The sequence below is a fragment of the Enoplosus armatus genome, chromosome 4 (assembly GCF_043641665.1).
Source record: "Enoplosus armatus isolate fEnoArm2 chromosome 4, fEnoArm2.hap1, whole genome shotgun sequence".
Lineage (NCBI taxonomy): Eukaryota > Metazoa > Chordata > Actinopteri > Centrarchiformes > Enoplosidae > Enoplosus > Enoplosus armatus.
In genome coordinates this window covers 22,287,102-22,314,942 of record NC_092183.1, presented here as the reverse complement: position 1 = coordinate 22,314,942, position 27,841 = coordinate 22,287,102, and the positions used below count along the sequence as shown (strand labels likewise).

At 45.1% G+C, this 27,841-nt stretch overlaps 1 protein-coding gene across 1 annotated transcript; it reads right to left on the bottom strand.

Annotated features, from left to right (window-relative positions):
- LOC139284526 (multiple epidermal growth factor-like domains protein 9) lies at positions 1 to 27,588 on the bottom strand. Its single transcript, XM_070904828.1, has 6 exons — positions 27,004 to 27,588; positions 22,631 to 22,835; positions 11,998 to 12,137; positions 8,469 to 8,618; positions 2,226 to 2,495; positions 1 to 543 (listed from the first exon to the last, which is right to left on the bottom strand). The coding sequence occupies exons 1-6, from the start codon at positions 27,560 to 27,562 to the stop codon at positions 20 to 22; spliced, it is 1,848 nt and encodes a 615-aa protein (XP_070760929.1). The 5' UTR covers positions 27,563 to 27,588; the 3' UTR covers positions 1 to 19.
- Positions 27,589 to 27,841: the final 253 nt, after the last annotated feature.

Sequence of the window (27,841 nt, the reverse complement as noted above, 5' to 3'; positions counted from 1 at the left end):
TAGGGGGGTGGATGGAGTGCTAAGCCTTGTAGCAGTTGCCCTGCGTGGTGAGCGCCAGCTGGCCGTTGGGCGCCACCTCATTGGCCTCGTCCTCCAGCAGGCCTGACACGTCGGCGTTGGGGATGCTGTCGTGGTAGCTGCTGAAGCTGATGTTGTCCTCTTTCAGTTCGATGGTCCAGAAGGGGGCGTTGAGCTTGCGGTTCTGGTACTCCCGGTAGGTGTACACGCCTCCGACGAAGCCCAGCAGCAGCAGCACCACCAGGATGATGACGGCCAGGATGATGATGTTGAACTGCGTCCAGGAGACTTCTGTCAGGGCCGCTGTGGTGTTGTCGGTGGGACTGCTCAGGCTGGTCAGCAGGGCCTGGGTGGTGGCGTCGGTGGTGCTCAGCGCGGTGCTCGCGTTGCTGCTGGACGTGGAGGCTGGCACGCCTCTGGCTGTGGCTGTAGTCAAAGTGGTGCTGGTGGTGGGCGAGGAGGGGGAGGGTGTGCTGGATGTGGGGGCCGCGGTTGTACCTGTTGGTGTGGGAATGAGTCGGGGTGCTGAGGAGAGAAAAGAATTGAAAACATTTTATTTCACAACTTTGTTAAATTCACAGTGCTGACGTGGGCCATGCACTGAGTAACAGACTGTATAGCCAAAGTAACTAGTGACACCTTGTGGCCAAAAGACAGAAATACCTGCTGCATTCTTTTTCTTCTTTTTTTTGACAGTTGTAAGCTTATAGGTAATTATGTGCACTCATAAACTGAGTGGGATTTATAAACTGCATCCAAAATCACCCATTCATAACTCCCGACATAAGTGGTTCCCAACCTGGGGGTCCCGACCCCATCATACGTATCAAACGTATGTACGATGAAAGTAAATGTGAAATATGAAAGTGAAATGAAAAGGAAATCAAATACAAATTGCTAGCTTTACACAAAAGTCCTGCAGGTTTAAAGTTCACTATTTAGGTTAATTGCACAGTTAATTGTTCTGTGTTGTTATTGTTTTTTTGTTTTGTTTTATGCAATGAATATAATGAAATATACATATCAAAAAAAGTAGGCTACTTTCTCCACTTTTTTTGTAATTGTATGTGGGTGGAGGGGGGCTGTGGGGGTCGTCAGTGTTTATACAATGGTAAAATAGGGGTCCCTTAATAAAAAGGCAGGGAACCCGCTGGACTATATGATAGACACTCAGTAGCTGAATCACTAGTGAGCAGTAAATTGAGATTTCAGACACTTGTGAATCACTGCAATTTTGCGTCATCACTCACAGGTAATCTTTTTCTATAAAACGCAATGCATTAACATCATGGGATTGTTGCAGATGCATGCCATGGACACTTATTTTTTTTATTCCATTATGTCACTCTTTGAGGATGCTATGTAGAGCACTCAAATAAAATGGCCAACAGTAAATATAATGCATTATAGCATAAACAGGGAGTGATTTAGGACATAGCGATACACTTTTCCATGAGTCAAAACTTTATGTATTTTTCCAAGCACAGAAGACGTGTCTAATTAATGAATTACCATTAATAATGGCTGCAATCCATTTACTTGCCTGCTCCAGGGCCCTGATATTAGCACACTTACATGGCACTTTGTCATTGTTAATGTTATTTGTTCTTATTTAATATTTATTTTTTACGAATTATTTGCGAAAAACACACATTTTGTTCCTAGAGAGAGGGATGGCCTGTTCCTAAAATGTATTATTTTGTATTTTATATATATATATATATTTTCTTTTACTATTTTCTTAGAAATTAACCTATTGCTACTAAATTAATAAAGTGGTTCTCTTGTTAGCTTCGTTGCATCTGTGGGACAAATTACACTTGTATCAGCTTGAGCACAATAAAACCTTTTGAAAGTAGCTTTGATGATGGTGTAATGCATGTAAAACACTGTCATTATATCTGCCAGAGTAAGACCAGCACACTACAGTCTGGTATTTTTTTTTTCTTTTTTAAACTGTTTTGAGTAGCTCCAACAACACCTCACTCAAAAATCTGGGGATTTTAGTCTGCAGGCTGGCACTCGTCTGAATGTACTACTCAACAGTTAGAATCTCTGTATAGTATGCAATACGGACATACAGTCTCTGTCCATGACACTCTTCTGGTAGTTCTATTTCTTCACAGAGGAAATGAACATGTACGTCACATTAAGTATGTAACGAAATTATACATTTCATCAAACAGTATGTTGTGGTTTGGCCTTACTTGGACGGGTGCATTTATGAGCTTGGGCGTCCCCTATGAAGCCCGGAGCACAGAGCTGGCACTGGGGCCCGGTGGTGTTGTTGATGCAGCGGAGGCAATGGCCGGTGTCGGGGTGACAGAGCTGGGCGGGGCCCTGGGGGTCCGCATTCCCGCTGCAGTCGCATGGAACACAGATCCCGGACGCTTTGTAGAAGCCGGCGCTGCACTCAGCGCACTGTGGGCCGCCGTACCGGGGAAGGCACTGGTCACACACTGGGGAGCCGCTGGGATCTGCGCAGGAATAGAGGAAGACACACGTCAGCACCTGACCACTGCTAATGATGAAGCTACAAGGCTAGGCAAATGTTGACTTCTAGGCCTCGAAAATAGACAAAGACAGACCAGAAAATACATTTTGCTATATTCCTGAGACACATTTGTACAATTCCCTGATTATTCATCAACATTTATGATGACCACTATAAAAATTCACCTCTCACATTTCCACCTGAGTCAATACATCACAAATGCACCACATTTATTTTATTTGCTTTTTAGTAAAAGGGAGGTTAAATGTTCATTTATAGCATTTTGTTTGTGTTTTAGCGAACACGTATGCTCGGTGGCCACTAGGTGGCTCCAGATGACAGTGTATCGCTCTGTGAGTCTCCACACGGGTGTTTTTCTTCCCTGTGTTAGCCCTCTGGAACCCAAAGTGGAAACACCAGACACTGCTGTTATATCTCAGGAGGCCATGTCCTGGCCCTTTACTAGGATACTCAGTGGGTGAGGCATCTAGACCAGCAGGGTTAGGGTTTTGTCTTTTTTTTCAACGTTGGGTCATAAATACTAAACACATAGTATTTGAAAAGTGGGTATCTATAAAGATGATGGGTGCCGAATTACCTGTATAGGTGAGTGATTCTGAGTGATTGCCTTTATCCTGTAACTAAACACTTCCAGGACGACAATATCTCCCTCCAAGTGGCATTAGGGCTCACTGACTGGTTTGACGAGAAAATGATGTGAATCATGTGCTGTTGACCCCTCAACCCACCTGCGCACCAAAATATCTTTTTGGGGCTCGTGGTGGAACAATGCCTTACTAAGATCATACCTTATATGGCTTTCCTATTCATTTGTCATCAATCTGTCAACTGTATAAATAGTACATTTTTAAATATCTACTTTTCTGATACCTGGTATATGGATTGATGGCTCAGTAAGGAACGTCACACATCAATAAGATCTAAAAGCGAAGTGAGTTTGAATTGATCCCAGCGCCTTATGAGGACCATCATTCTTCATCAGCAACACACGCATGTCGTCTCTAAGGGTCAGCTTTCACCTGCAGCCTCCAGTCCCCGGTAATATGATGCCACCACAAACAGGAACGACAGTATATCAGTACACACTGTACTGCACTGTGTCCCAAGGGGAAACTTCTCAGCAAGCAATCTCTGGGCAAGCATCAGATATTAGCTTTTAAGTCCCTTTCTAGGGTCCAAAATCAACTATTCCAAAGCCTTGACTATCCTAGTTATGTTACAGCTACATATTATTATATATCATGTTGTACATTAAACAAAAAAGATAATCAAATGGTAATAAAAACGCACATGAAGTAACAGCGGTAGTAGCAGTGATAGGAGGAGTAGATGTAATGGGGCTGAATTAGTAATTAGTAAAGTAATCGTGATCAAAACGTCCGAAGCGGGTGTCAAAATTGTTGAAAATGTTTTTGTTTTTCTAATGTTTTTCTCTCAAAGTTACATGAAAGCATTGTTGCCTGCCGTTGACGACAACACCTTGGGCTTTAGGAAATTGTGACTGTGAAAATGTTTTCACTCTTTTCAGAACATTTTATTGACCAGACGAGTAAATCGAGAAAATAATTGTCTGATTAATTGACAATAATAATCGTTCGTTGCCCTGCCTGTTTCAGGTTAGCTGCAGAGCTGAACTTTCTTCGATGCTAGATGGTTCTGATGGCAGAGACTGAACTGATGAAGATTTGTACACCTGAAGCACACTTGTAAACCTCATAATTACGAGTTTATAAACTTGAGAATGAAGGCACCCATCCAGAGTAGACCACGTGTCTTTCTCTCCAGCCATGTCCCCCAGCGTCCTCTTGTGGGATCTCAAGGTGTTCCCAGGCCAGGTGGGACATGTAATCCCTCCAGCATGTTTTGGGTCTGCCCCGAGGTCTCCTCCCAGTGTGACGTACCCAAAATCCCTCCACAGGGTGGCATTCGGGAAACCCAAACCACCTCAACAAACTGATTTTGATGCAAAGGAGCAGCTAGCGACCCTAAGGTGGATGTAGGGTCAATAGCTCCTGGTAGGATCTTGCTTTGTCCTTGTTCCTAGCTGTAGGGCTATTTGTATCTACCTGGAAATTGTTCTGTGTGTAAATACATTGAGAGCAACTTAAAACCAGAGTCAAATTCCTTGTACGTGTTCACATGCTTGGCCAATAAAGCTGATCCCGGTTCCGGAAAACGAAGTCCGGTTAACTAGTCTCCTCTACAGCTCCGTGGACCAACTGATTGCTCTGCATTTAGACTCCGGTCCTCGCCACTGCTGAATGATTTAGAGACAGATAACTGCCTTCCAATGGCCTAGATGTTGGTCTCCAGCTAGCGTGGTCATGTGACTGCGTTGTATTCCAGCACGGAGCCGGCTGCTCCTCGTAAGCTTGATTTAACCTCTGCTGGGGGGGGGGTTCAAAGGCAGCCTGCCTGCTGGGGTTATATAACCAGGAGGAAACATGAGCTCCTCTGCACTGCACGAGGCCACTGCTTGTTTACCATCCGTCCTCCACTTTGCTGTGACACACATGCAGAGGCCCAGGAACTGCTGGCCAGGTAGGCGCTTGTCCCACACACACACACACATACACACACACTTCAAAAAGGAAAATGAATAAAAAATATTTGATGAACCTCAGAATAAACCGAACGGCTGAATGAACCGTATGTAAGTAAAGACACAATCATACATGGGTGATTTAACATGTGTGACCCACATTCTGAACCGGCGCTCCAGTTCGCGTGTCGATGTGGAGGGATATTCGCTTACTGCAACAGGCCTCATCAGCACATTTAGAAAGCATCCATCCTCCAGTGTGGAGCCGTGATACTGCACTGTGGCATCCTCTCATTTGTCATTGTTGCCAGGGCAACCTCTACTCGGAGGCTGCTTCGCTTTCCACCACCAGTCGAAAACATCCTCCACACACACACACACACACACACACACACACACCCACCATTAACACAAGAGCAGCTCTCTGTGGACTCGATCCTGAGCAGATTTCTGATCATGTCCTCTCTAACGCGGCTCTACCTACAGTGTTTCGGTCTAAACAGAGAACATGATGGTGCCCATCCCCACCCACCCAGTCTGTTGCTGCCTGACTGGTGCTGAAATGGCCCAGCTGTGCTCACGCTGCCCCAGCTCAGCTCAGCCTGCTTCGTGTCCCTTCCCCTCCCCTCCCACGCTGCACAACCTCCGCTGCGGCCCCTGGCAGGGGCAAACATAACCTGACAGCCTAAGTGCATCTATACATGGCTGTTGCCATGCAGGCCACTGCCAATGGGGAGGGGGCGTCAGGACGTGGCAAAGCTGCCGATGATTGCTCCAGAAAGGGGAAGGGCAAGGTGAGAGAACGTGATGAGGAATAAGTGAGTGGACTGCAGTGATGCAATGCTGAGTGAAAACCTCAACAGGCAGTTTGCAGAAAGGGTTTGACGCGGATAAGCTGTCATCTGAGCTACTATGTCATGGTGTGATGTCTGAGCCAGATCAACTCAAACCATGAAGGGCCGATGACACGCACTGCATGGCGTAACATGGCTCCTGGCCATACCGTAATTAAGGTCTTGGAATTAGAGCCAACCCTAACCCTTTGGACCGATTACCCTGTTAGCATACATAAACCAGGTGACATAATACTCCCATTCGACCTTTGGCATCCTGTTCGCGAGCAAAACAGCATGTAAAGGTTTGGTCTTGATTATTATTAGTCCATTCACATATTAGTTATCAAGTATTTCAATGACCGATTCATTGTTTCAGTCCATTTTCAAGCAAAAAGCCAAACATCTGACGTTTCCGGCTTCTAAAACGATCGAGAAAACGATCATCGGATGAACTGATAATGAAAATAATCGTCAGTTGCAGCCACAGCCATGAATACCTCTGGGGGTTATTGTGGCTACATCATTTGTGAAGACATCCCTTTGGGCTCTGGAAACATTGCATGGGAATTAGTTAATATTTGTCAAATAATAAAAAAAGTAGAATGAATGATTATGAAAATAAGCAGTGGTCTCCTTGGCAGTGTAGCCTTTTTAATACAGGAGTAATTAGAAGTCTTACTGAACTGAACTGGCTTATTCTATAGTTCTGACGTTCGCACGCTATGAACCAGGTTACTTATAGGTCATCTTTGGGTATAGAAATGTAATTGATGTGTAGTTTTGATCTGAGATGTGTGGTTTAATAGAAACCACAGTTAATGTTAACCAAAATAACTGGCTCAGACTTCGGAGAGTTTTAGCTAGAAGCAAACACCAGTTCAGTAAATGAGCTGTATGCAGAGGGGCATTTCACACGAGCTTAGGGAGGTTAGATCAGAAGAAATACTGCCTGCTTTGGTGGATTCTAGTGTCTGCTGTGACATGCCAGTGGCAGGCAGTAGCATGAATCCAAGAATCCATGCTACTTCACACAGTGCAAGATTCGGGAAATGCTTCCCCCTCTCACATCAATCTCTTTTAGCACCTTCAGCATTATGGTTGACCAGGGGCCCTTCATGACCCCACCCTTCATGACGAGTTCAGCCATTTAAAAAGGAACATTTCAGGCAGAACTGAGGCGGTTTAGGAATATGACTATGCGACCGCAATTCAACCCAGATCTCAACCCAACAGAGACCTTTGGGTGTGTTGCGTAAGTAGGGCAGCAGCAGCCCGGAGGTGAAAGAGGCGGTGGGGGGGGGGGGGGGGGGGGGGTCACACAGGAAGGTCACCGTTTATCCCACGCTGTCTGGAAATAGAGATCGAAAGAACCCTAGTTTACAGTTCTGTGACTTCGGAAGATTGTTTCTTACCGCTTGTAAATGAATAGAAACACTTCAAGCAAAACATTCAGTGATTTGTGTAGGGGGGAGCTGTATGTAGCCTGAGAGACAAAACCCTGGGGGAAAAAAATTCTCGCAGAATGTACGTATCTGCCTTTTTGGAAATACAGGCAACAGAATGTAAATCACAGTCAGTTTGGTCACATTAGAGAGTGGCCACAGAAACAATGCGGATTAAGAGGCAGGCAGGTAAATGCACCCCTCTCCACAACTACACGAAGAGAGACTGGAACTAATTGAGCTGAATTTGGCAAGCTATTTTGTTTTTTTTGATTTTTTTCCTGCAGCGCCAAGCCACTAGAGATGTGTCGATTCAAGAACTGAACTCATGCGAATGGTATTTGAAAGTAAGAAAGGCCACTCAGTTCACTAATGGAGCTGAATTGAAATTCAGTTCTTGCTCACTGTCCATGGTGGGCCCGAGAAGTCACTCACACAAGACTCTGACTATAAGGCTAACATTAAAGGCATCGTTCAGCATTTATTGTTTTATGACCCCCCCCCCTTTTTATAGCATCAAATAGCTAATTAAAACCAAACTGATCTGAAAAATGAACACTTGAACAAACATCCACCAACATGAAAGGGGGCGGGGCTTATGACCTATACTGCAGCCAGCCACCAGGGGGCGATCGAGACGTTTTGGCTTCACTTTTTGGGGAGCTGTCATGTTGTCCGTATTTATATACAGTCAGTGGGTTAGCTTAGCTTAACACAAACACTGGAAATGGAGAAACAGCCAGCCTGGCTCAGTCTGAAGATAACAACATCCACCTACCAGCACCTCGGAAGCTCACTAATTAACACAAAAACTTCTTGCAACGTGCCGGTTTCCCTCCTTTTCAGCTCATCTCCCTTTGACCGCATTTCTCTTATTACCTTGGATAACTGGCCAAAGGTGGATGGCTCGATGTCACGTCAAGATATTTATAGTGCTGCTGTGCCGCAGTTTGAAAGTGGAAAGGTTTTGGTGTCATCAAAAGAAACAAAGATTTCTTTCGTCAACAGTCACTCCTGTACGGTAAGACAGCACTCTTAATGGTGTTTATTCAGCCAGTAAATCACAAGGCTAAGCTAATTGGCCTGATGCGTGCTTGTGAGCTGCAGGGACTGACCGGTGTGACAGGTGCCGGTGGAGGTGGAGTTGGAGCAGGGACATGGTGCGCAGGCTTCGGTCAGGGCAGCTGCAGGGCTGCGGTAGAAACCAGGCTTGCACTCCTCGCAGTTGGATCCCTGGGTGTTGCCCTCACAGTTCAGACACACTCCTGGAGGACAGAGCAAAGGTCGCATGATTAGAGGGGTCATCTCCCTGGATCTGCACAGGGAGATAGGTTGGTTATATAACTCTCACTACCATTTTATTTTTTAAATTAATCTCAGGTTTGTCACTGCAAAATCATTCCATTTCAAAATTTTGTACAGGCGCGGCTAATAGCTTTTAGCTTGGGCTGATGTTCCAAAAAACATAGCACAGAGTCACAAAACAGCACATACACAAACACAGAGGGTTGCAATGAAGTCAGAGAAAAAAAAAGTGAATGCTATTTTCATTTATATGCACTTATATCCATCTAGCAAATACAAAATGACGATCAATTGTGCTTTCCACAATAATGGTAGCATAAAGTAACTAGAAATACTGTTTAAAGGCCCCATATTATGCTCATTTCAGCTCTATGTTTTTATTCTGAGACTTGCATGATTCCCTCAGTTCAAGCCGTTTTAGCCGTTTAGCATGGCTGAGTGCTGTGACTGTATAGTTGTGACATCACAACGTTACGGACGTCCTGTCGGGATCATTTAAAGGCACAGTGTCTGAATATGGGCTGTGTGCATTGAGTTTTGATTCTTTCACAGTATTTATACAGCACCTAGACCTGCTTTATAATCAAAGAAGACATGGAAATCTCACTTTCTACAATATGGGACCTTTAAATGCAGTTTTATTGGTGCGCTAACCCTGTTTAAAATCACATTTAGTTTCCTTGACAGAGACCTGGTAATTGTATGATAGATGATGATTTATTCAGCATTTGCATCTTTACTACAAAGAACGCTGTCTTATTTTGCGCAATGTTTAATGCCGGCGTATTTGTAGCAGAATAGTAGCTGTAAATAAAGATATAGATTGAATAACTGAGGAGGTGAAGGTGCTTTACTAGCCCCGGGTCTTGCCTGCAGATCTTCCCTCTCAGTCTGCATACTGGCTCCATCAATAAGACAGGACAGCCTGTATTCTGCCTGAGAGGTGAAACCCAGGGGAAGAAAAAAGTGTGTGTGTGTGTGTGTGTATGTGTTTGTGGGGGGGAAACTCTTTGAAACTGTTGGTGCGTTCGAGGACATTCAGGCATCTGAGACTTGAGGGTCAGAGTTAGCTCTGGCTTCATGTATCACATGAAGTTAACAGTTCTAAATGATACTTGCAATACTGACTGATACCTGACTAATTTAAGTTATGAGTTGGCTTTTATGTCATTACCGACATGAACAGTAAAAAAAACAGTAATTAATTGTTATTATTGTAAATATTTGTGAAGGTATTACCACCATTGCACTGTTTGTAGTTGGGCCTTGGTCTGTGGTTGAGTTGTTGCGCCTCCATGATCATAGATAGAGGTTATGTAGACATGACTCAACCTGTCCACGGGCTGCCTAGCTTGCTATATCTTTGCGCAATAGCGGTTTCAGCCACGGGCCGTAACAGTCTGCAGACACTCCACTTCAAACCATGCATTAACCCCGTGTCAACAGAGGAGCTGCGAATAAGCGAACTGAGACACATTACAGGTTAAATAGTTGGTTGAAGAGGGGGTTTTGGCCAGGAGAAAAAGTGCTTCCCTGCGTCAAATTGTAGAGCGGTGACGAGAAATGACAGCTTTTGTGGATTTTCTGAGTTTTCTCTATTTTCCCAATAGAGCAGGTTTTTAAAAACATGCACTCGTGGTTGAGAGGTGAATATCAAACCATAGAACTAATCAATGTTTCCCTGTGTTCTTTTATGCTTAAGCTAATATTTCAGTTTCAATATTTCAAACCAGTGGGTCAGTGTGGGGACAAGCTGCCTCCGTCCCGTTGGAAATGGCGAGTCCCCGCCCCGTCTTGTTTATCTGGAGGTCCAGAGATACTGGGGACGCTGTATAATTTTCATTTGCACACTGTGTTCTTGTGTAAGCGGCCCTGGGGAGAGGCCAGGGTCAGTCTTTGGAGGGAGCTGTCAAATCTGAGCTATGTTAATCCGCAGCACTGTGAACACTGAGCCCCCCCACCCCACTGCATTATAATGGAATGAGAAGAGGCTTCTAAAACTACTGGGAGGTGAGCAGCAATCCTCCTTCACGTGTGATGCAATGACACAGAGGAGAATAAACCCATCTTAAAAATCACACACAAATCAGACTGGAAAACGGATTGGCGATATTCTACATTATATACATCTTTAAATTTCTATTTCCTGGTCTCCTGAAGTTCCTTCTTAACCTCCGAATAGCACCCTTCTGTTGCGGCGCCACAGTCAATATTTACTTTAGAGAAACTGGAGGGTTCGTGTACAAAGTCTCTAATCAAACACAGCGGGTTATCATCAGAGCATGGTGCAGAGGTGTCAAAGCTCAAGAGTTACATTTATGGAGAACTTAATGAGCTATTCATTGGCAAAGAGTGGACTGGTGCGTTCAGCTTTCTTATGCAGAGGCCATTTGCAAAGATCCAGCTGCTCCTTTCATTACAGGCACTGACAGATTGGCGTCCTATTTCGTTTAGATTTAGCTAGATAATTGTCACAACAGAGCCTAAAAGAGTCCATTTAAAGCAGCAGATTACATTCATTTGAAAAAAAAAGCAATCTTGTTCCTACGCATATCAGGGGATCAAACCAGCAACCCTGGCAAATAATGATCAGCCTGAACTACCATCCAAACCACTGCGAAAGGAAAAGTAACAATACTACGATTTAAACTTTAAACTTACTGGTCTTTCTCAATTGTTTTGACGGATTCCTTCAAGGTCCGTTTCCTTTTCCCACTCAACAAATGCATGGTCCAAAAAAGGTGCCGTGTTCTCAAAACTCTTCATAACAACTGTCAAAATCGTCTCAAAAAGTCTCACTCAAACAACCCTCTTTTTTTTTTACTCTTCAGTTCAAAAGCTGCCAGTCATTTAATGGAGATGAACAAAACTGAGAGGAACAAAAACATAAATATATTCATATCTTGTCATTTACATCAGCTCGTTCATTGACAGCCACATCGCACCTACTTTAATGTCCTCAGTGGTCACCTTAGACCTGGACGTGAGATTAGAGAGTGCCGCAAATCTGACTTTCTTTGAGGAGGGGAGAAGACATTGCTATTGCTGGATGGCCTTGGAGCCTCTACTCTGCAACGCTGCACTGATGGAACCCCCACATTGTCCAATATGTATTTTAAGCACCATCAAACCAGTGTGTCCCTATAAAGGAAACACAATGAAGGTAAAAGTATGTGAACTTTGAAAGAAAAAAATTTATTTATGTATTTGAATTAATCCTGGAGCCCAAACTGGGGGAAAAAAAAACCTTCTCACCAACCAAATATTGTTTTCTATAAACAGGAAAACAGCAGGCAGCCGAATGATACTGTGCATCTGTCGGACTCCGGCGTGACTCACCGGACTGTGGATGGCAGTAGTTGGTGTGGTTGTGACACTGGCAGGGCCGGCAGCCAGTGCTGCTGAAGTGGAAGAAACCCGGGTGGCATTCGTCACACTTGGGTCCGTACACTCCCGTCTTGCATGCGCATATCCCTGAGCTGAGGGTGGGGGGCAGAACAGAAGACAAGAATCAATAGTGATATACAGAAAGCATTTCATTTGATGGAACAGAACACCATGCCGCGAGACGTGAAGGGAGCTTTGCATTTTTGGGTTGCGGCCGTGACAGCTGATGTCCAGACTGTTGAGGGGTGATTCCACACTTGACTTCCCGCAGGTACCCCCCCACTCATCCATCTGCTTTCTATAGCTCTGCTCCAAAGTATGAAGCATGTGGGAAGCACACTTACAGTTCAGAGCCATGTAGGCCGATCCTACCAGTCTCTCCACTGACAGAGGGGTGTCCAGCACCTCACTGATAGGGATGGGTACTGAAACCCGCTATTAAAGGGGCCCCCGGGGATGAATTATTGAAGACCGTGGTATCGATAAGCTCAGACGTTATTGGTTCTGCTGTCAGTACTGGAGACATTAAGGCCTGGATTCGATTCCGGGACTCCCTTTGCTGCATGTCCCGTGAAATTATTTGAGATAAATAGATCAGCCCTCAAACCTCAGACAATGGACTCAGCAGCGTAATCTGCGAGACAATAACTTCAAAACAATCGAAGTGAATCAAGAGTGACGGGGAGTACTTTCCACAAGCGCGTGCGTGGGCCATCACACAAACGGGGGCTTTGTTAAAACAACTGCACTTAATGCAAATGAAGAGGCCCCTCCCGCAGCGATGCTTAGCGGGGCGTGGGGGCCACTGCTGAGGACAAGGCTGGGAGAGATCAACAGTCCTCATTCTTCAGGCTAAAAACACACACAATAACAAAAACAAAACAAAACAAAAAAATGTCTGCATGCGGCATCGTGACCCTAATGCAATGAAGCCAGAGAGATGATGTCCAGCTGTCACAGAGAGGGAGTGAGCGACAACTCGCAGAAGGGCTCCATTTCAAAATGCCATCACAACCCATTTGGAGAATAATATTCAGTCACGTGCAGCGACAGACGATATGCATCCTCAAAGGTAAATAAATATTTAGCAGTGAAGGTGGCACCCATATGCATCAATATGTTATAGTGCGTCTTTACTTGTCCTCTCTTCGCTAAATTTAAAACATTCTAAAAGAAATTACAATAAAAGAACCCATCAGGTCAGACATTTAAATGATTGACATTGGTCTATCATTAACCAATAATACCAATATAGTTCATATTTGACAGGTCCCTATTAGATAATCAAATTAAATGTTTCACTCAAATTTGCACTGAAGAGATTAGCTAAATGCAACTTTAAACAAATGTCTTTTATTCTGAAATGTAAGTTCACTATCAATAAATCAATAAAAGTGTGATGAATTATTTATTCAAAGAAATAGTCAAAAATGTCCCAGAGCCAAAGGTAACATTTTTTGTGTGTTTGGTTTTGGCCGACTAACAGTACAGAACCCAATATATATCTAATCTACAGCGATATAAAAACGGCAAAAAGCAGCAAATCCGTCACATTCGAGAAGCTGAAACCATAGAAATGTTCGTCACTGGCCTCACGACTGACAGCAGCGCACGCTGACAAGAGGTTCCTCGGCAGATTTCCTAAATCAACAATTGCTGATGTGAGGTGGGAGTCCTCACAAGGCACATATCACATCTTAGTCGAGAATCTCGGCATCTTCTTTTATCAAACACCTGGGAATCAGCAAACTGGTCTTCTACATTCATGCTGTAATGAGAAACTCTAAGCCGGGGATGCTCAACTTGCTTTGCCCAGGGGCCACTTTTGCCAGGGGCCGGTTAATAAACAAACATTAACAGGCCTTTCTGCCAGAAAGCCTTTCTAACACGGGGTTAATGTTGTGAAATGGTCGCAGTTTGGTTAGGTTCAGGCACCGAAAACTACTTGGTTAGGTTTAGGATTAAAATAGGATTAGGGTTTGGGTTAAAATAATAAGCCAGCATTTCGGTTTCACACGGGACACGAGCAGCGGCCCTCTTGGGTGAAAGTGCTGCCTTTCTGGAAGAAAGCCTTGAAGGTAAACTTTTCCCACATGCCCGAGCAGGTCAGGTGTACGTGTTTTTTGTGTCACCTGATATGCCTAATATGCAACTTCCCAAGTAACAGCCAAGGGACATTACTGAACATTTACTAACTGTATAAACAAACAAAAGAATTCCCAGTGTGAATCAATTTATTTTCATTGTGAATCAGCTGTTGGAGTAAACAGGGAGAAGCTTAAAGCTGTGATCAGGCCTGCAGTGGGTAGGAGGGAAGGAGTTTAAATCCCTTTCATTTACATATTCAAACTCATTACAATGGGAGCAGTGATGTGATGAAAAAGGCAACCTCTGGGAGTGGCCCTCGCCCTTTTTGTCCCGACGCTGTGACTGACATAGATTTCTGTGTGTGTGTGTCTCCAGGCCTCTGATTGGTTGATTAGCTATTCTTCACATTAAAATCCTTCAGCTCATGTTTTAGCTTACAAAAAGGCCAGTATTTTGCTTATACTCTGATGGGTCGAAACCCAGATGGAACCACCTGGATATACCATTCATATATCAAGTCGCCCATTGTTGTTTCACAGTAGCACTGTGTTGTGAACAAAGAATGGTGCAGGGAAATCTGTGTGACTTTGTTTGTATCCGCACCAGTCTACTTCCTTCATGTCTATGAACGCCCCACAGCCCCACAGACACATAAAAGGCGAAGCTCCGCCCTGTAATATTCAGCATACTAAAACGGGCACGCGACCAACAACGCACCTCCCATGTGACAAGAAAGCAAAGTGCCACGTGCGCCAGACAATAGACTGAAACCAGTTACTGGGCTGTCTCTGCCAACAGCCCACGCTGTCCAAAGACTGTCAGCGATGATGACACCGTCACTGTCCACAATGCTTACTTTTTTTTTCTAGCACATGCCAGAACAACTCATCCTCAGTGGGCAGCATTTCAACACACTTCAGCCACACTGAATACATGTTTCAAAGTTGAGTGTCTAGTTTTGGCAATGCAGCAAATGAAATCAAGGTACTTCATTACATTTACGCAAAAAGTCATTATATGGAAGAGATATTAAAAGGATTTAAAGGGCAGTTGACACATTTATATTAGAGTTGAAATGATGATTAATCAATTGATTAATTGAGTGTTTTTTCAAGCAGAAATGCTAAAAAAAAAAATCTCTGGTTCCAGCTTGTCAATGTTCAGGATTTTCAGGAGTTTCAGGCTTCGGTTTCATTCGGACAAACCGTTTGACGACGTCACATTGGGGCTTCAGGAAATTACGATTTTGTAAGTCACAATTTTTAGACCGACATTTCATCGATTATGAAAAGAATTGGAAGTCGCAGCCCTAGTCTACATTGTCCTGTCGCCCAGCTCTGCCTGTCACACTGCTCATCGCCAGCTGATCAGAATTCCATGCGCGGCAAAAACCTGCCGCCCACGCAGTTTTGGTGCTGTGCAACATTCAGCATGCCAGTGAGGCCAGATGGTCTGCTGCCTTTGATTTATGCGGGTTTGCCTTGTACAAAATAACACCTTTGACCTACAGCTACACATCTCTGTGGTGATGAAAACTGATCATTTCAGTTCATTAAAGCATTTCTAATTGGAATGAAAGAGAGAAAGAGAGAGGAAGAAAGAAGAAGAGGAAAATCGGCCGCTATAATAGAACAAAAATCAATACTGGTAATGAGTAGTTTTCCAATAATTTAGCCATAATATAACAAGTACCTCGTATTATGAAGGCTGGAAAAACATCCAATGTGGTGTAAATCAGTTGGGCAATTCAAGAAATGAGAAAATGCCATATCAATCACGCTGGACCGGTCCTTTAATGCACCACCACGGCCTGTTCTCTGCTGTGACTGGCTGGCAGTGAGTCAGTCAGACGCTGCCGTTTGGCGATGCAGCATAATCTGACATCTTTGTCCACGGAGCCTTTAATTTAGACTGTGAGAAGCTCAGAAATAAGACACTTATGAAGAATTTTGTCATCTAATATACAGCCTGCAAACACACCACGTCCACTGTTGCCCCAGTGGAGGGGGGGGGCTGGAGGACAGATTATTATATTATCTTGGATGTACGGAGATGATGCTGAAACCTTGTCCCTCAGTAATCAGTAATCCTGGTGTTAATTTGTGCCCTCTTGGCCAGGAGGAGGGGGGTTGTTATTGTTTTGGTGTGATTTCACTGCACTGTGCTGTGCTGGCCCGGGCCGCCCGCCCTGCGTCAGATCTGCACGTTAAGTAGGTCAGTGTTACATGGGCGACAGAGCTTAACCCCATTCTGCGGCTGCCGCGGCAACAGCGGGCCCATCGGATAAAGGAAGACAAGCGGCAAAACATCCTCTCTGTGGCAGGGAAGTGATCACCAGTTTCATTAACAAGAGGTGAACGCTTAAATAAACGAGGAGCTGCACTAAGCAGGTTTAGTTGCTTTGCTGGGTGTGCGGCCAGATCCTGAAAGGGGCATGTTAAGCAACAGAGCTGCAAGGGCCCGTGATCTGGTTTCCGCTGTTCCTGGAACCTCGAGTGCTCGGCACAAGCGCGGACAGATCCGGACGTTTATAGGAGAGTACATGAGCCAGTTTTCAGAAAAAAAAGGCTAACAACATGTCATGTAGCCGAAGGTGAAGTCTGAAATGTTTTCTGGCTTGTTTGTTATAATCATACAATGGATGTGTGGATTTAGAGCCACTCGGGTTTGAAAAATGTTTAAATGGGACACATTCCACTGAAACTCGAAGAGTTCTTCAAATTAAGAAGAGTTTGGGAAATACTCTTGTTTAACGTCTCAGCTATAATCAGATTACATCTAAAATGATGCAACAATTTTTGTGTTGGAAGTGTAAACTTAAGTAAGTGATGGAAAAATACAATTATAAATGAAAAACATCCACGTCAGTTTCATCTCTCTGCGTCCAGCACAAGCTTAGCCTAGCTCAGCACATAGACCGGAGGCAAGGGGACACTGCTAGCCTAACTCAACAACATAACGCAACGCTTTCCAACTATTTCAAACCTGTCCGATTTACGTGTTGCATCTTGTCAGTGTGCTGGTCACGAATCCTTTCCGAGAGTCCGTTTGGGTTTCGTCTGCTGTGGAGTTAAACCCAGCAACCCTGACATGCTGCTTTCGGCCACTGGACAGAGTGTTTATTGGCCAAGAAATACATAGTAGAATGGTAACTGCACTGAACACCCAGCCACAGACGGGGCAGGTCAGTCAAGCATGGGGGGACCGCGGGTCTCCTGACTGTGGCCATCAGTCAGGACTCAGACCTGTGGCTCTAACCGTGCAGCCCTGCAGTCTGCTGCTGCTTCCTCATGACAGCATCTGTATGCCCGGAGTGCTGCTTCCTGAAAATGGTGATAATGAAACGAACACAACACGTTTTGTTTTGTCTCTGGCTTGTCGCCGTTACCCGCAAATAAAATCAAATACTATCAAAACAGACGTGGCACTCGATCCAGAGCAACGATACATTGATGGCAATGATGCATCCATTGCAGAGCGACGCATGACGCCGAGGTGGAAACATCTGCACCCACAATCAATATTTCATTACAGACTGTGGCGCCTTCTATGCAGCGTTGTAAAAAGGAACGCCTTGCAGACAGTGCCCAGAGGAGCTGACCCGAAAACAGTCCTGAAGTGGTTTTAATACAGCTACATTGTCAAATATAGGCATGACCTAACCCAACCAAGTGGGCAACGGTGTGTGTCCATTTCACATGGCATGATTTGTAGAACGACTGAATGCCACACTATAAGAGGACAAGAGGAGGAAATCTCATTAGGGTTGTTAAGATCATTGGAAGCCGAGAGCTGCTAACCCTGAAGGAATTCCATTAGTCTGGGTTTCAGTGAAGTTAACTGTCCCAGGATAGGGTCAGTTCGACAATCGGTTTAGCAATATTTATCAGCCCATGTGCGACTGCCACTGATTAGTGAACTAGGACATACTGGCAAGTGTTTAGGCTTTCAAATCTGAAATACCTTTACAACTACTGGATGGATTACTGTGGCAAGAACCAAGATGGCAGCCGCTGATGTGGAACGTTCCGAGTCCGCTGTCAGCAGTATTAGAAGAACTGGGCGGTAGTTCGCCTTGTGTGTCGGCTTCTAAATCGCGTCAGTCCAAATGTCCGTTTATCATGTTGTGCTAGACACCATGTGAATTGGATGTTGCCGTTTAATAGTTTCCTAGTTGTTTGTTAGGTTTTGCTCTGTGTTGCAAGAAGGAACAACAAACAGAAATCTTGTTCAATAACTTTGTGTTGCAAAATGACCATTAAATGAACCCCTGAGCCCCTAAGCCTCACACAGCTGCTAGCACGGCTGTAGTCTCTAAAGGCGGCGGTATACTCCATCAGAAGCACTTGTTGGGCAGTCGGACGGCTTTGTCCGACAATATCTGTAACTTTCTGAAACAGCCAGTCCGACATTCACACCCACGTCAGGTAGTGATTGTCAGGCAACACGTTGTATGACCTAGTTCTTTTCTAGCATCACCTGGTCCTTGTTCTGCATTTGAATGCTTATCACACATCCATCACCACTCATTTCCCCAAAACATGGCTTTATGTCTTCATAGCTCACATCCAACACACTCAACAAAGTAAAATGTAAATTATGCCGTGAGTGCTGGAAGAAATAGACTGAATGTCACACTGAATGATACATGAATTATACGTGTGTCAAACAGATATAAGCACAACTACATTTAGCAACAAATAAACACAGGTGGACTGCCAAAAAATAAAAAGAATGATATAAGCCTTTGATATTAGTCCCAGAGACAAGGCTGCATATCAAAGTATCTTCGTAACAGCAAGCTTTTTCTTTGCCAGGTGAGAACAGTACATTTCCCCAGTAGTTCACACACCCACACACACAAACACTGTGCAGACGAAACCACCACGGAGGCAGTGAGCATAGGTCGCACCATTATCGGCAGTTCTTGTGAAAGCTGAGTTAATCAGCAACCCGGAACCCTAAAATGAGCCCGGTGCTTGTTTGTACTGATGGATGGCTGTTTCCCCATTCGATGTACCCCACCGGGATCCGTGCTGTTTAAAAGGCCACGACAGGCCTTCATGTTTCGGCGCTGAGAATAACTAGTGTCATCTGAGGGCAAGGTGGCCTCCTCAAATGAGGCACTACTGCACAGCATTTCGATCAAACTGAACTTATTCTCCTTGACATGAGATACATTTTGTGCCACGACTGTCTTGGCAAGTGAGTATGAAGTCAGTCTGATCCAGAGTAAGTATAAGGGAACAACGTGATCTTCCATAGGGTTCTTGTATAATACTGCTGAATGGCGACGCAAACTCTTTGCTCAGGGGAGAAGGTCTTGCTCTTTGATTCCAAGGAGCTGATGCAGGATTCTGACGTTTACACTGATGTTTTTTTTCGATAGCTGAAAATAAGTCTTCTATTACAGTCAGCCCTAGCTGCTGGAAATATCTCCTTGTGATGTCATGTCATCTATATTTGGCCATATCCAGACAAACGCACCGCCGCCACACAAACAGCAGTGACTCAAAAATGCAAGGGACGTTCTTAATAGTGCTCAGTGTGTGCATGCGGTGGCATCGTGCACAAATCCAGATCTCTGGTTTAGAAGAGAGCTCTGTTTCTCTCTCTGTGGCTTTGAGCTTGTACTGCAGTTACGTAATGCTGCCTCAGACAAACTGTGGGACTGCTTCATCGCAGCAAACACTTCATAACAGCTCAGAAGGAGTTACATATGTGTGTTTGTTTGTGCTTGGCAAACAAAAGTCAGAACTCTCCGACAAACGCGGTTTCCTGCCTCAACATGACCGTGCTCCCGTGCCCGAAGCCAGCTCCACCAAGAAAGAACTTGGCTGGCTGGCACTGAGCCCCGACCTCAACCCCGCCCAACACCGTTGGCATGAACCGGAATGCCGACTATCACCCAACATCGGTGTCAGACCTCACTAATGCTCTTGTGGCTGAATGGGGGCGGAGAGCTCTCCCAAAAGGAGTGGAGGCTGTTATTCAGCAGACTAAAGGAGTACTTTTACATTTTGGAATATATACGCTATATATTTGCTTCTTGAGTTAATTGAGAAGATCAATACCACTTTCATGTCCGTACAGTATATGTGAACTGGAGCCAGCAGCTGCAGGTTAGCTAAACTTAGCTAAACTAGCCTCACTAATTAGCATGGGGTTATGTGCTGGACTATTTTTTGGCTGGTAACCAGTTGTCAGGCAACCAGTGGTGCATAATACCCTGTAAAAAGTCGTTTTTACATTTTGGTGTTTTGTACAGATTAAACAAGCGCAATAGAACATGTTAATTAGTGAGCTTTTGAGGGGCTAGTAGGTAGACTTTCCCAAAAATGTCAAACTATTCCTTTAATGCCCATGTTCAACAATCAAACATGGCAGCAGTGTTCAAATGTCCACATACTTTGTTCAGGTGTCCACAAACTTTTGAGTATTGTGTCATATGTTCATTGTTTTAATAGTTTTCGACTTAGCTACAGCATCTTAAATGGATTGTAGACTGTTATGATAAAAACAGGTATGATGAGATGTCATGACATGTCTACCCCAGTGTGTGTCTTTCTGGCAGGATGAAGCCAGTAAGACCCACTGTGTTACATGTCCTATAAAAAGGTACCAAGCACATATGAACTAATGCGTTTAAATCACTGTAGAATTTGTTGGACACAACTAAAGCACTGAGTGGCTCTGTTTCGGCTTGCTCATTACTTAAGTGGAAAGATACCTAAAGCAGCAGGCTGGGGGGGTAGGAAAGCTGGCTAATCTGTGTAACTCACAGTAATAAGCTCCCGAGGGGGGATAGGTTAGGCTAGCAGGGTGAGCAGTGGCCAGGCTTGGCTCAGACTGTCTGAGACGGACTGTTTCTCGGTGTGTCGCTGTGTGAAAGCTCGAAGCCCTGAAGTAACCCTCCTGCTTGCACCTTCACCTACATCCCATTGAGCTCCAGACACCGCATTTTTTAGGCTTCATAAGCATGAAAAAAACAACAACAACATGTTTTTCCAGGACTACACATATTAGGACATTGCTTATGTAAGCCTATACTGTGACATATTTTTCAGAGCATGACACCACAAATCCTCTGCACACTGTGAGGCTTTTGAAAAGCTGCAGCATTCCTTTTCATGGTTGGAGGCAGAAAGTCCAGCTGCTATTTTTGCCACGTTCCTAGCCCACACACATGGCTTCTTTTCCCAAGTCGCAGCTCTTGTGACTCGCGGAGACGCTTTGTGGAAGGTCCGCCTTATCATGAACATATACATCCGAGCAAAGCTGAGCCCCCCGGAACGTCTCGTCTCTCTTTATGAGATAACACACACTAAGTCACACCAGGCAGCCTGTTCAGGCTTGGCAGGCCACAGTACGTAACTTTTCTGCTGCTTGTGACAGTGCGTCACACATCTTCCAGAGTTTTTGTCATGAAAATGCACATAATAATGCACACAAGCGGGCCACATGTGAAAAAGATACCTGAAAATATCCACTAATGCTCAAAATAAATCCCAACAGTCTGACGCAACAGGATTTGTTTCCAAGTTTAGATCACAGCGGCACAGTTAGCCGTCTTGTTTTTCCCCATGCTCCGCAGAATGCTGTGATGGGCTGTCAATCATGATCTGCAGTCCCTCCGTGGTCAACCCACTGGTTCTCATTTACCCATGAAGGCTAGGTTACCAGTCACTCGTGTGCTTGCACAGCGTTTGTCCAATCATGCACTTGCATACAAAAAAGTCCAATCATGCAGGTCTGAATTCAACCAGTGTCTTGGGTCAGCAGCGATATCCCAGTGCAATGTATTAAGCTTAGGTATCTCAGTCATCTGTCTGATGGTTTTATCTCCATTGTATCACATGATCTCTCGGCAAATGTGTATGGAGCGACATTAGCATTCATTTGGAGTTGTGTTTCAGGCCACCAAAAGAAGAAAAAGATATTTACTCTCCTTTCAGCTCTGCTTTGGTCTCCACCATCTCCTGAGAAAAAGTTATCTGGCTCTTAAACCGCTAAATGCTCCACTGTGTTTGCCAGCTAGTCTCCAGCTGTTTGGTGCTAGGCAGGTGGTGTACAGTGGGTTTTATCACAGCTTTTTCCACTGAAAACAGCCGGCTATTGCTAAGAGAAACGAGGCTGGTGAGAGCTGTGAGGGGGAACCAAAACAGTTAAGTCGCAGGCTGTAAAACTGAAACAAAGAGCTTATGAGATGCTGAAACACTCTATGGACCCGAGGATAACTTGCAAAATTGAGTGACAAGTCTCCGTGAGTTCATAACTACAACCAACCCCTTTCATACATGTTAACATAAAAAAAATGATTATTGCAGCTTTAACCCCTCATATCTCAATCTCAGTTTATTGGTGCAGAGACGAACACTTTCCAGACAAATGCAGCACAGAAAGGAACCATGACACAACAAACATACACCTCCAACATGGCCACCAAAAGGGGCGTGTTAACTTCAAGATAGAAAACCCAGGAGAGAGCAGTCTTTACCTGTCACAGAGGTGGTTCACTGCACCGAAGGAGTCGCAGGCGCAGGGCAGGCAGCCGCTGGTGCCGTTGGTGAAGTGTCCCTCCTCGCAGTCCTCGCACTGCAGGCCGGCGTAGCCCAACAGACACGAACACTGACCGGTGCTCTGATCACACTCGTCTGGGTCCAGAATCCCCTCGCCACCGCTGCTGCAGTTGCAAAGGCCCTCTGGGTGGACGAATGACGGGGGGTGGGGGGGGTTGTCACAGTGAAAGGGAGCCACAAGAAATGGGAAATATAGAGATACTAGTTAGATATACTAATAGTGGTATAACTACACAACATATGGTTATTTACATTTTATGTGATTTATATTGTGTATCGTGGAGTTTTGTGTGATGGCTGTTTTTTCTTGTGTTAAGAAAATGGACCATTTGAACCGATTATCCATTTAGCTGTTCAAAACATCACGATTCGAGTAGTGCTGAGACAATGGGTCCATTAATTGATATGCAGAAGTTTGATTTGGCAGCAATCCTAAAAATTGACTCATCGTTTAAGTCATTTCTAAAACAAAACTTTTCAAATGTGACAATCTGCTGCTTTTCTCTGCTCAATATCATTTTAAATTAAATGAATTTGGGTTATGAACATTTACCAGCCACCAGCTACGAAAAAAAGCAAAAGCACTGTTCTTTGACATAAGCACAGCCTATTATTTCTACAGTCTATACACATGGATCTTCTTCTTTTCATGAAACAAGCCTCTACAAGCCTCAGTGTTCATGTAGGTCTCTCTTGGCAGCATGGTTTCAGGGTTCGAACCGATCATTAATGGTCATTTTGAATGTCCATCAAAAGTAGCAGAAGCCTCTTGAACACATGAAACAATATGTTGACCAGCCATCATACTAACTCCTCCACCTACCTCATGTCATAGAAATCAAAACAGACATGTTAAAACTACAGTAAGCACTACTATTGAATTATAATTTCGGTTGAAATAACTAATTTTGATCATTAACAATATCTAGTTGAAGGGTTCCTTTAAAAAAAAAAAAAGTATGTCCGTGAACACCTGCCCCCTTTTGTATTTAGTCTTTTTAAAAAACTGGACCAGGTCTGAATCAAACAACCAATCAGGGTTAGCTAGCACCTGACTGGCCAATCACATAGACTCTGTACAAATAAGGGCTTCTACAGAAGGTTCCCTGATTGGTTGTTGGATTCAGACCTGGTCCAAGACTAAATACAAAAGGGGGAAGGGTGCTCACAGACACACTTTTTTTTTTTTTAAAGGAGCCCTTCAATTAAATATTGTTAGTGACATGCAATGGTCAAAATTAGTTATATCAACCGAAATTATAATTCAATAACATTGCCTACTGTGGCTTTAAAATTTGTTTGCACCATATTTTCATCATTTAGGGTGTGACAGAGAAAAAGAGCTGCATTTTCCTTTATGAAAAGCACGAAATAGGCTAGAGTTAATGCAGCTAGGTGCTCTTCTCCAGTAACATCCGACTTGACATTCACACAGCAGTAACCTCTGTTAATAATTCCACTTAAAAAAAAAGAAGAAGAAGAAGAAGCCTGTACTTTTGCCCTTTGAATGTGCACAATGCAAACAGTGATGTACAGCGTTTGGGGAAATGCGGAAGTACAGGTACACCCTCGGAACTACAATGCCATACTACACACTAAGCTTAGAATCACTCTGCTCAATATGCATTCATCATGTGACTCAAGGATTAAAGGCCACATCGTATTTTGTATGTGTATGAAGATTTGTGCCAATGGAGGCCTTATGCATAGTTCAGTGCAAACCAGAGGATACGATGACAGACGCGCGGGTGACCCTGCAGAGCGCAGAGTGGCAATCTATTATTCATCTGATCTCAGGTCAGGTGTGGCGGACGGCGACTGCGTGCCAGACTGTGTGTCTGCTGTATGCGGTGGGTCCCAATTGGCTGCTCCAGCAGTCAGACAAAGGGGAAAGATGAGACAGATAAAGAGATGCACGTACGTACATGGTTTGCGCGCAGATTGCGCACAATACGTCAGGTAGCGGCGAGACAAAGTGTGTGTGTGTGTGTGTGTGTGTGTGTGTGTGTGTGTGTGTGTGTGTGTGTGTCGGACTTTTATGTAAACTGTTATGCAAGCCCGTGGAGTGTACTGTCAGACCCTTTGCTGAGGCGGCGTCCAACTGAGGAGGTGTCGGCCCCGATCAGGCCCGAGAGCGCGTGAGCCCCAGTGGATGCGCATGCATCACCTCACACGTGCACATGCACGTTCATTCTTAAAAAACAAAACAAAACAAAAAAAAACCGGGGCAACAGGTTTGACGTAGATCGGACTGGACCTGTGTGTCGCGGAGAGATAAGGGGGGGGGGGGGCGCTCACCTCTGTCCTGCCTATCTGACTGCTGTAACGCGGTGTGACAGCGTGGCGGGTATTTTAGACACGGGCAGCGGCAGGCTGTTCAGAGCAAGTCATGCATCCGAACTCACTGTCCTCTCTCGTCTGTGTGGCTGCAGAGAACCCCCCCCCCCCCCCCCCCCCACGCCTCGGCAACAATTACTGTACTTTCAATTCTTTGGCAGGCGAGTCAAACCACGTTATAAGCTTTCGGAGGGACGTTTGAGAGAAGGAGGGGAGGCTGCGTGAAAACACACCTTGTGTTTTGCCTGCGAGGCCCTTGCCCTGCCAGGGAGTGTGTGTTTGGAGGCTGGGCGAGGCGCTGACCCAGGTGACGACGCCTTTGTCGACGTGATACTATCATGCGAGTGGCCTTTTGTGCCAGAACAATGAGGAGTGCGGAGCTTTTTCACTTCTGATCTCTCGCGAAGGGCGCAGACTTCACTCGGACTTTGGGTTTACCGGGGTCCAAATAATACAGGGCGGCTTACTGAGGGCACACGCCACCAACCTGTCCCCACTCCTCTTGTTTGGTCTATGAAACGTCACAAATCACTATTTCCATGAACTTTTTCTTGTTGTTTCTCCTCCAACTGATGGACAAACTTTTGCATACACGTATTCGCCTCCGGAGGCAAATCCGGCTTTCATCACCCGAGGCTGTGAGGCCAATGAGAAAAGCGTCACTCGTAGCTCACACACAAGCACCACACCTGACTTCAAAAAAATAAATAATAAAAACACTCCACCGAACATCTGGACATGTGTGCACATCCGACCAATCGGAACCCTGGCCCTGCATCCTTCTTCCCAAGCCCGTCTCTGTTCAAATCGGGAGTCGTCCTAATATTAGAATTAATACACCAAAAAAACAGCCAGATTAATGCTGCCAGGGAGGTATTTTATTTATTTATTTAGACAATAAAAGGAAGATGAGGGTTTTGCATTCTCCATAGTCTTAAACTTCTGGTATATGTGTTGCAGAGGGAATGAATGAGCTCCATCTCCGTCCCATAATAGCGAAGGGGTGTGTGTCTCTGAGAGCGGCACCTTTGGCTTCAGCAGCCGCTAAAAGAGCCATTTTGGACAGGATCCCTCAGCCTGTGCTGCTGTGCTGTGCTGGGGAACAACACGTCCACATGGAATACCGGGGCGTGCGAGGTGCTGAGAAGAGGGGCTCCCAGTGTCATTGCTCATTCATGGCTTGGCCCTGTCTGGACATTTTTGGTTGGACGGCCTCCTTGTTCTTGTATGTGCCATGCAAAAAAAACAACAATAGAGGGGGGTGAAGCAGCAGCTATCTGAGCAGCTCCTTCTGGTTCCCTGTCAATATCAAAACATGGCCGGTCTACACATATAGAGGACCACGGCTCCGGTACGGATGCCATGTGCACCAGTGATGGCTTGGATAAATTGACCGAACAACAACAGGATCAACCTCACACCCCCTCATCATAGCCCTCCCCCCTCCTTTCCACCCCACTGTAATATGTGGCACACTCATCCTATAATACAAGGCCTCTGGAATAGAATACAAACCCATATGGGGCAAATTGTGCATGAATGGTGTTATTTTTTTTATGAGATTAGGATTTGGTGATTTTCCAATCTTTCGAAGGGGTGCACCGTGCGGTATGAGGGGTCTGCCCATTGTTGCAATCTGGTTTACTCGGTCGCTCTCTGCGTCAAAAACCACCGTGCGACCACCCTGCTCTTTCTAGCAGCCTACATTGGACACGGATGGTGTTCTTCCTCTCCACAGACCCGTTTTCTGAAAATGAATGTTAAAAACAAAAACAAAAGAAGAAGCACATAGCCCCGATTTTGCCCCCGCATCCCCCGTATCCCCCCCCCCCCCCACCCCACCATCTATTTTTTTTATTATTTTTTTTGCGATTGCAATGTTAACGCATTTACAAAGGGTAGAACGATTTGGCTTTCCCTGTTCCTGGTAGCTATTTCATTCGAACGGACTCACCTTGACTATTCTCTATTGAGGTAACAGATGTGCCAATGTTATCTGCAGCCCAGGCATCGTTCGCTGTGCGCTGGGAAACCATGGACACCATGGTCTGCAGCATTTTCTCCGGAGCAAAAAGTGATGTTTGTGCATCGGTGGATCGTTTGCGTGCGCCTGTTAATCTGGAAATCGGCGCTGTTATTTGTTCTTTAGTGGCTGAAATTATTCCAGTATCAGGTGCGGTAGTGGTGGTGGTGGTCGGGTCCGTTGTTGGAGGCTGGAAGGTGGTTGCAGTTTTAGAAGTAGGGCTAGTGGTGGTGGTCGCTCCGGCATTAACAATGGCAGGCGACGGCGTAAGTCCGGCTAGAGGCCCGAGAGAGAACCCGCTCTCGGGTATCGTACGAGGCATGTCGGTGTGGAAGGTCTCCCAGGTGTCGGAGGCTGAGCCGGGCTTCCTGGAGATAGGCGACGCATCGTAGGGGCTGACGCGAGGTGCAGCTTCAGAAAATCCAACATATGCATACAAAATAAATAGCAGGGCCGGAGATATGTACATCATTAAGGACGTTAATCTCATATTCACTTTCAGCTCTCCATGTAAGCCCCAGTAATTGGTCTCTCTCAGACCTTTCCCTGAATGGACGCGTACTCCACCATTGATGTTCCCCCCGGCGGCGTACGCTGCTGTTTGTTGCCCTATGAACCACAGTCAACACTTCACCTGCTCTGCAACCTACCATGAGCCACCCGAGACGGACGTACTCATTAGCCAATGGGAAGAGCGCCCGTGGGCGCTCGTTCGTTTGCCGATTGGATCGCGTTGGAACACCCTATGGAGACACAATGTATTGTAAAT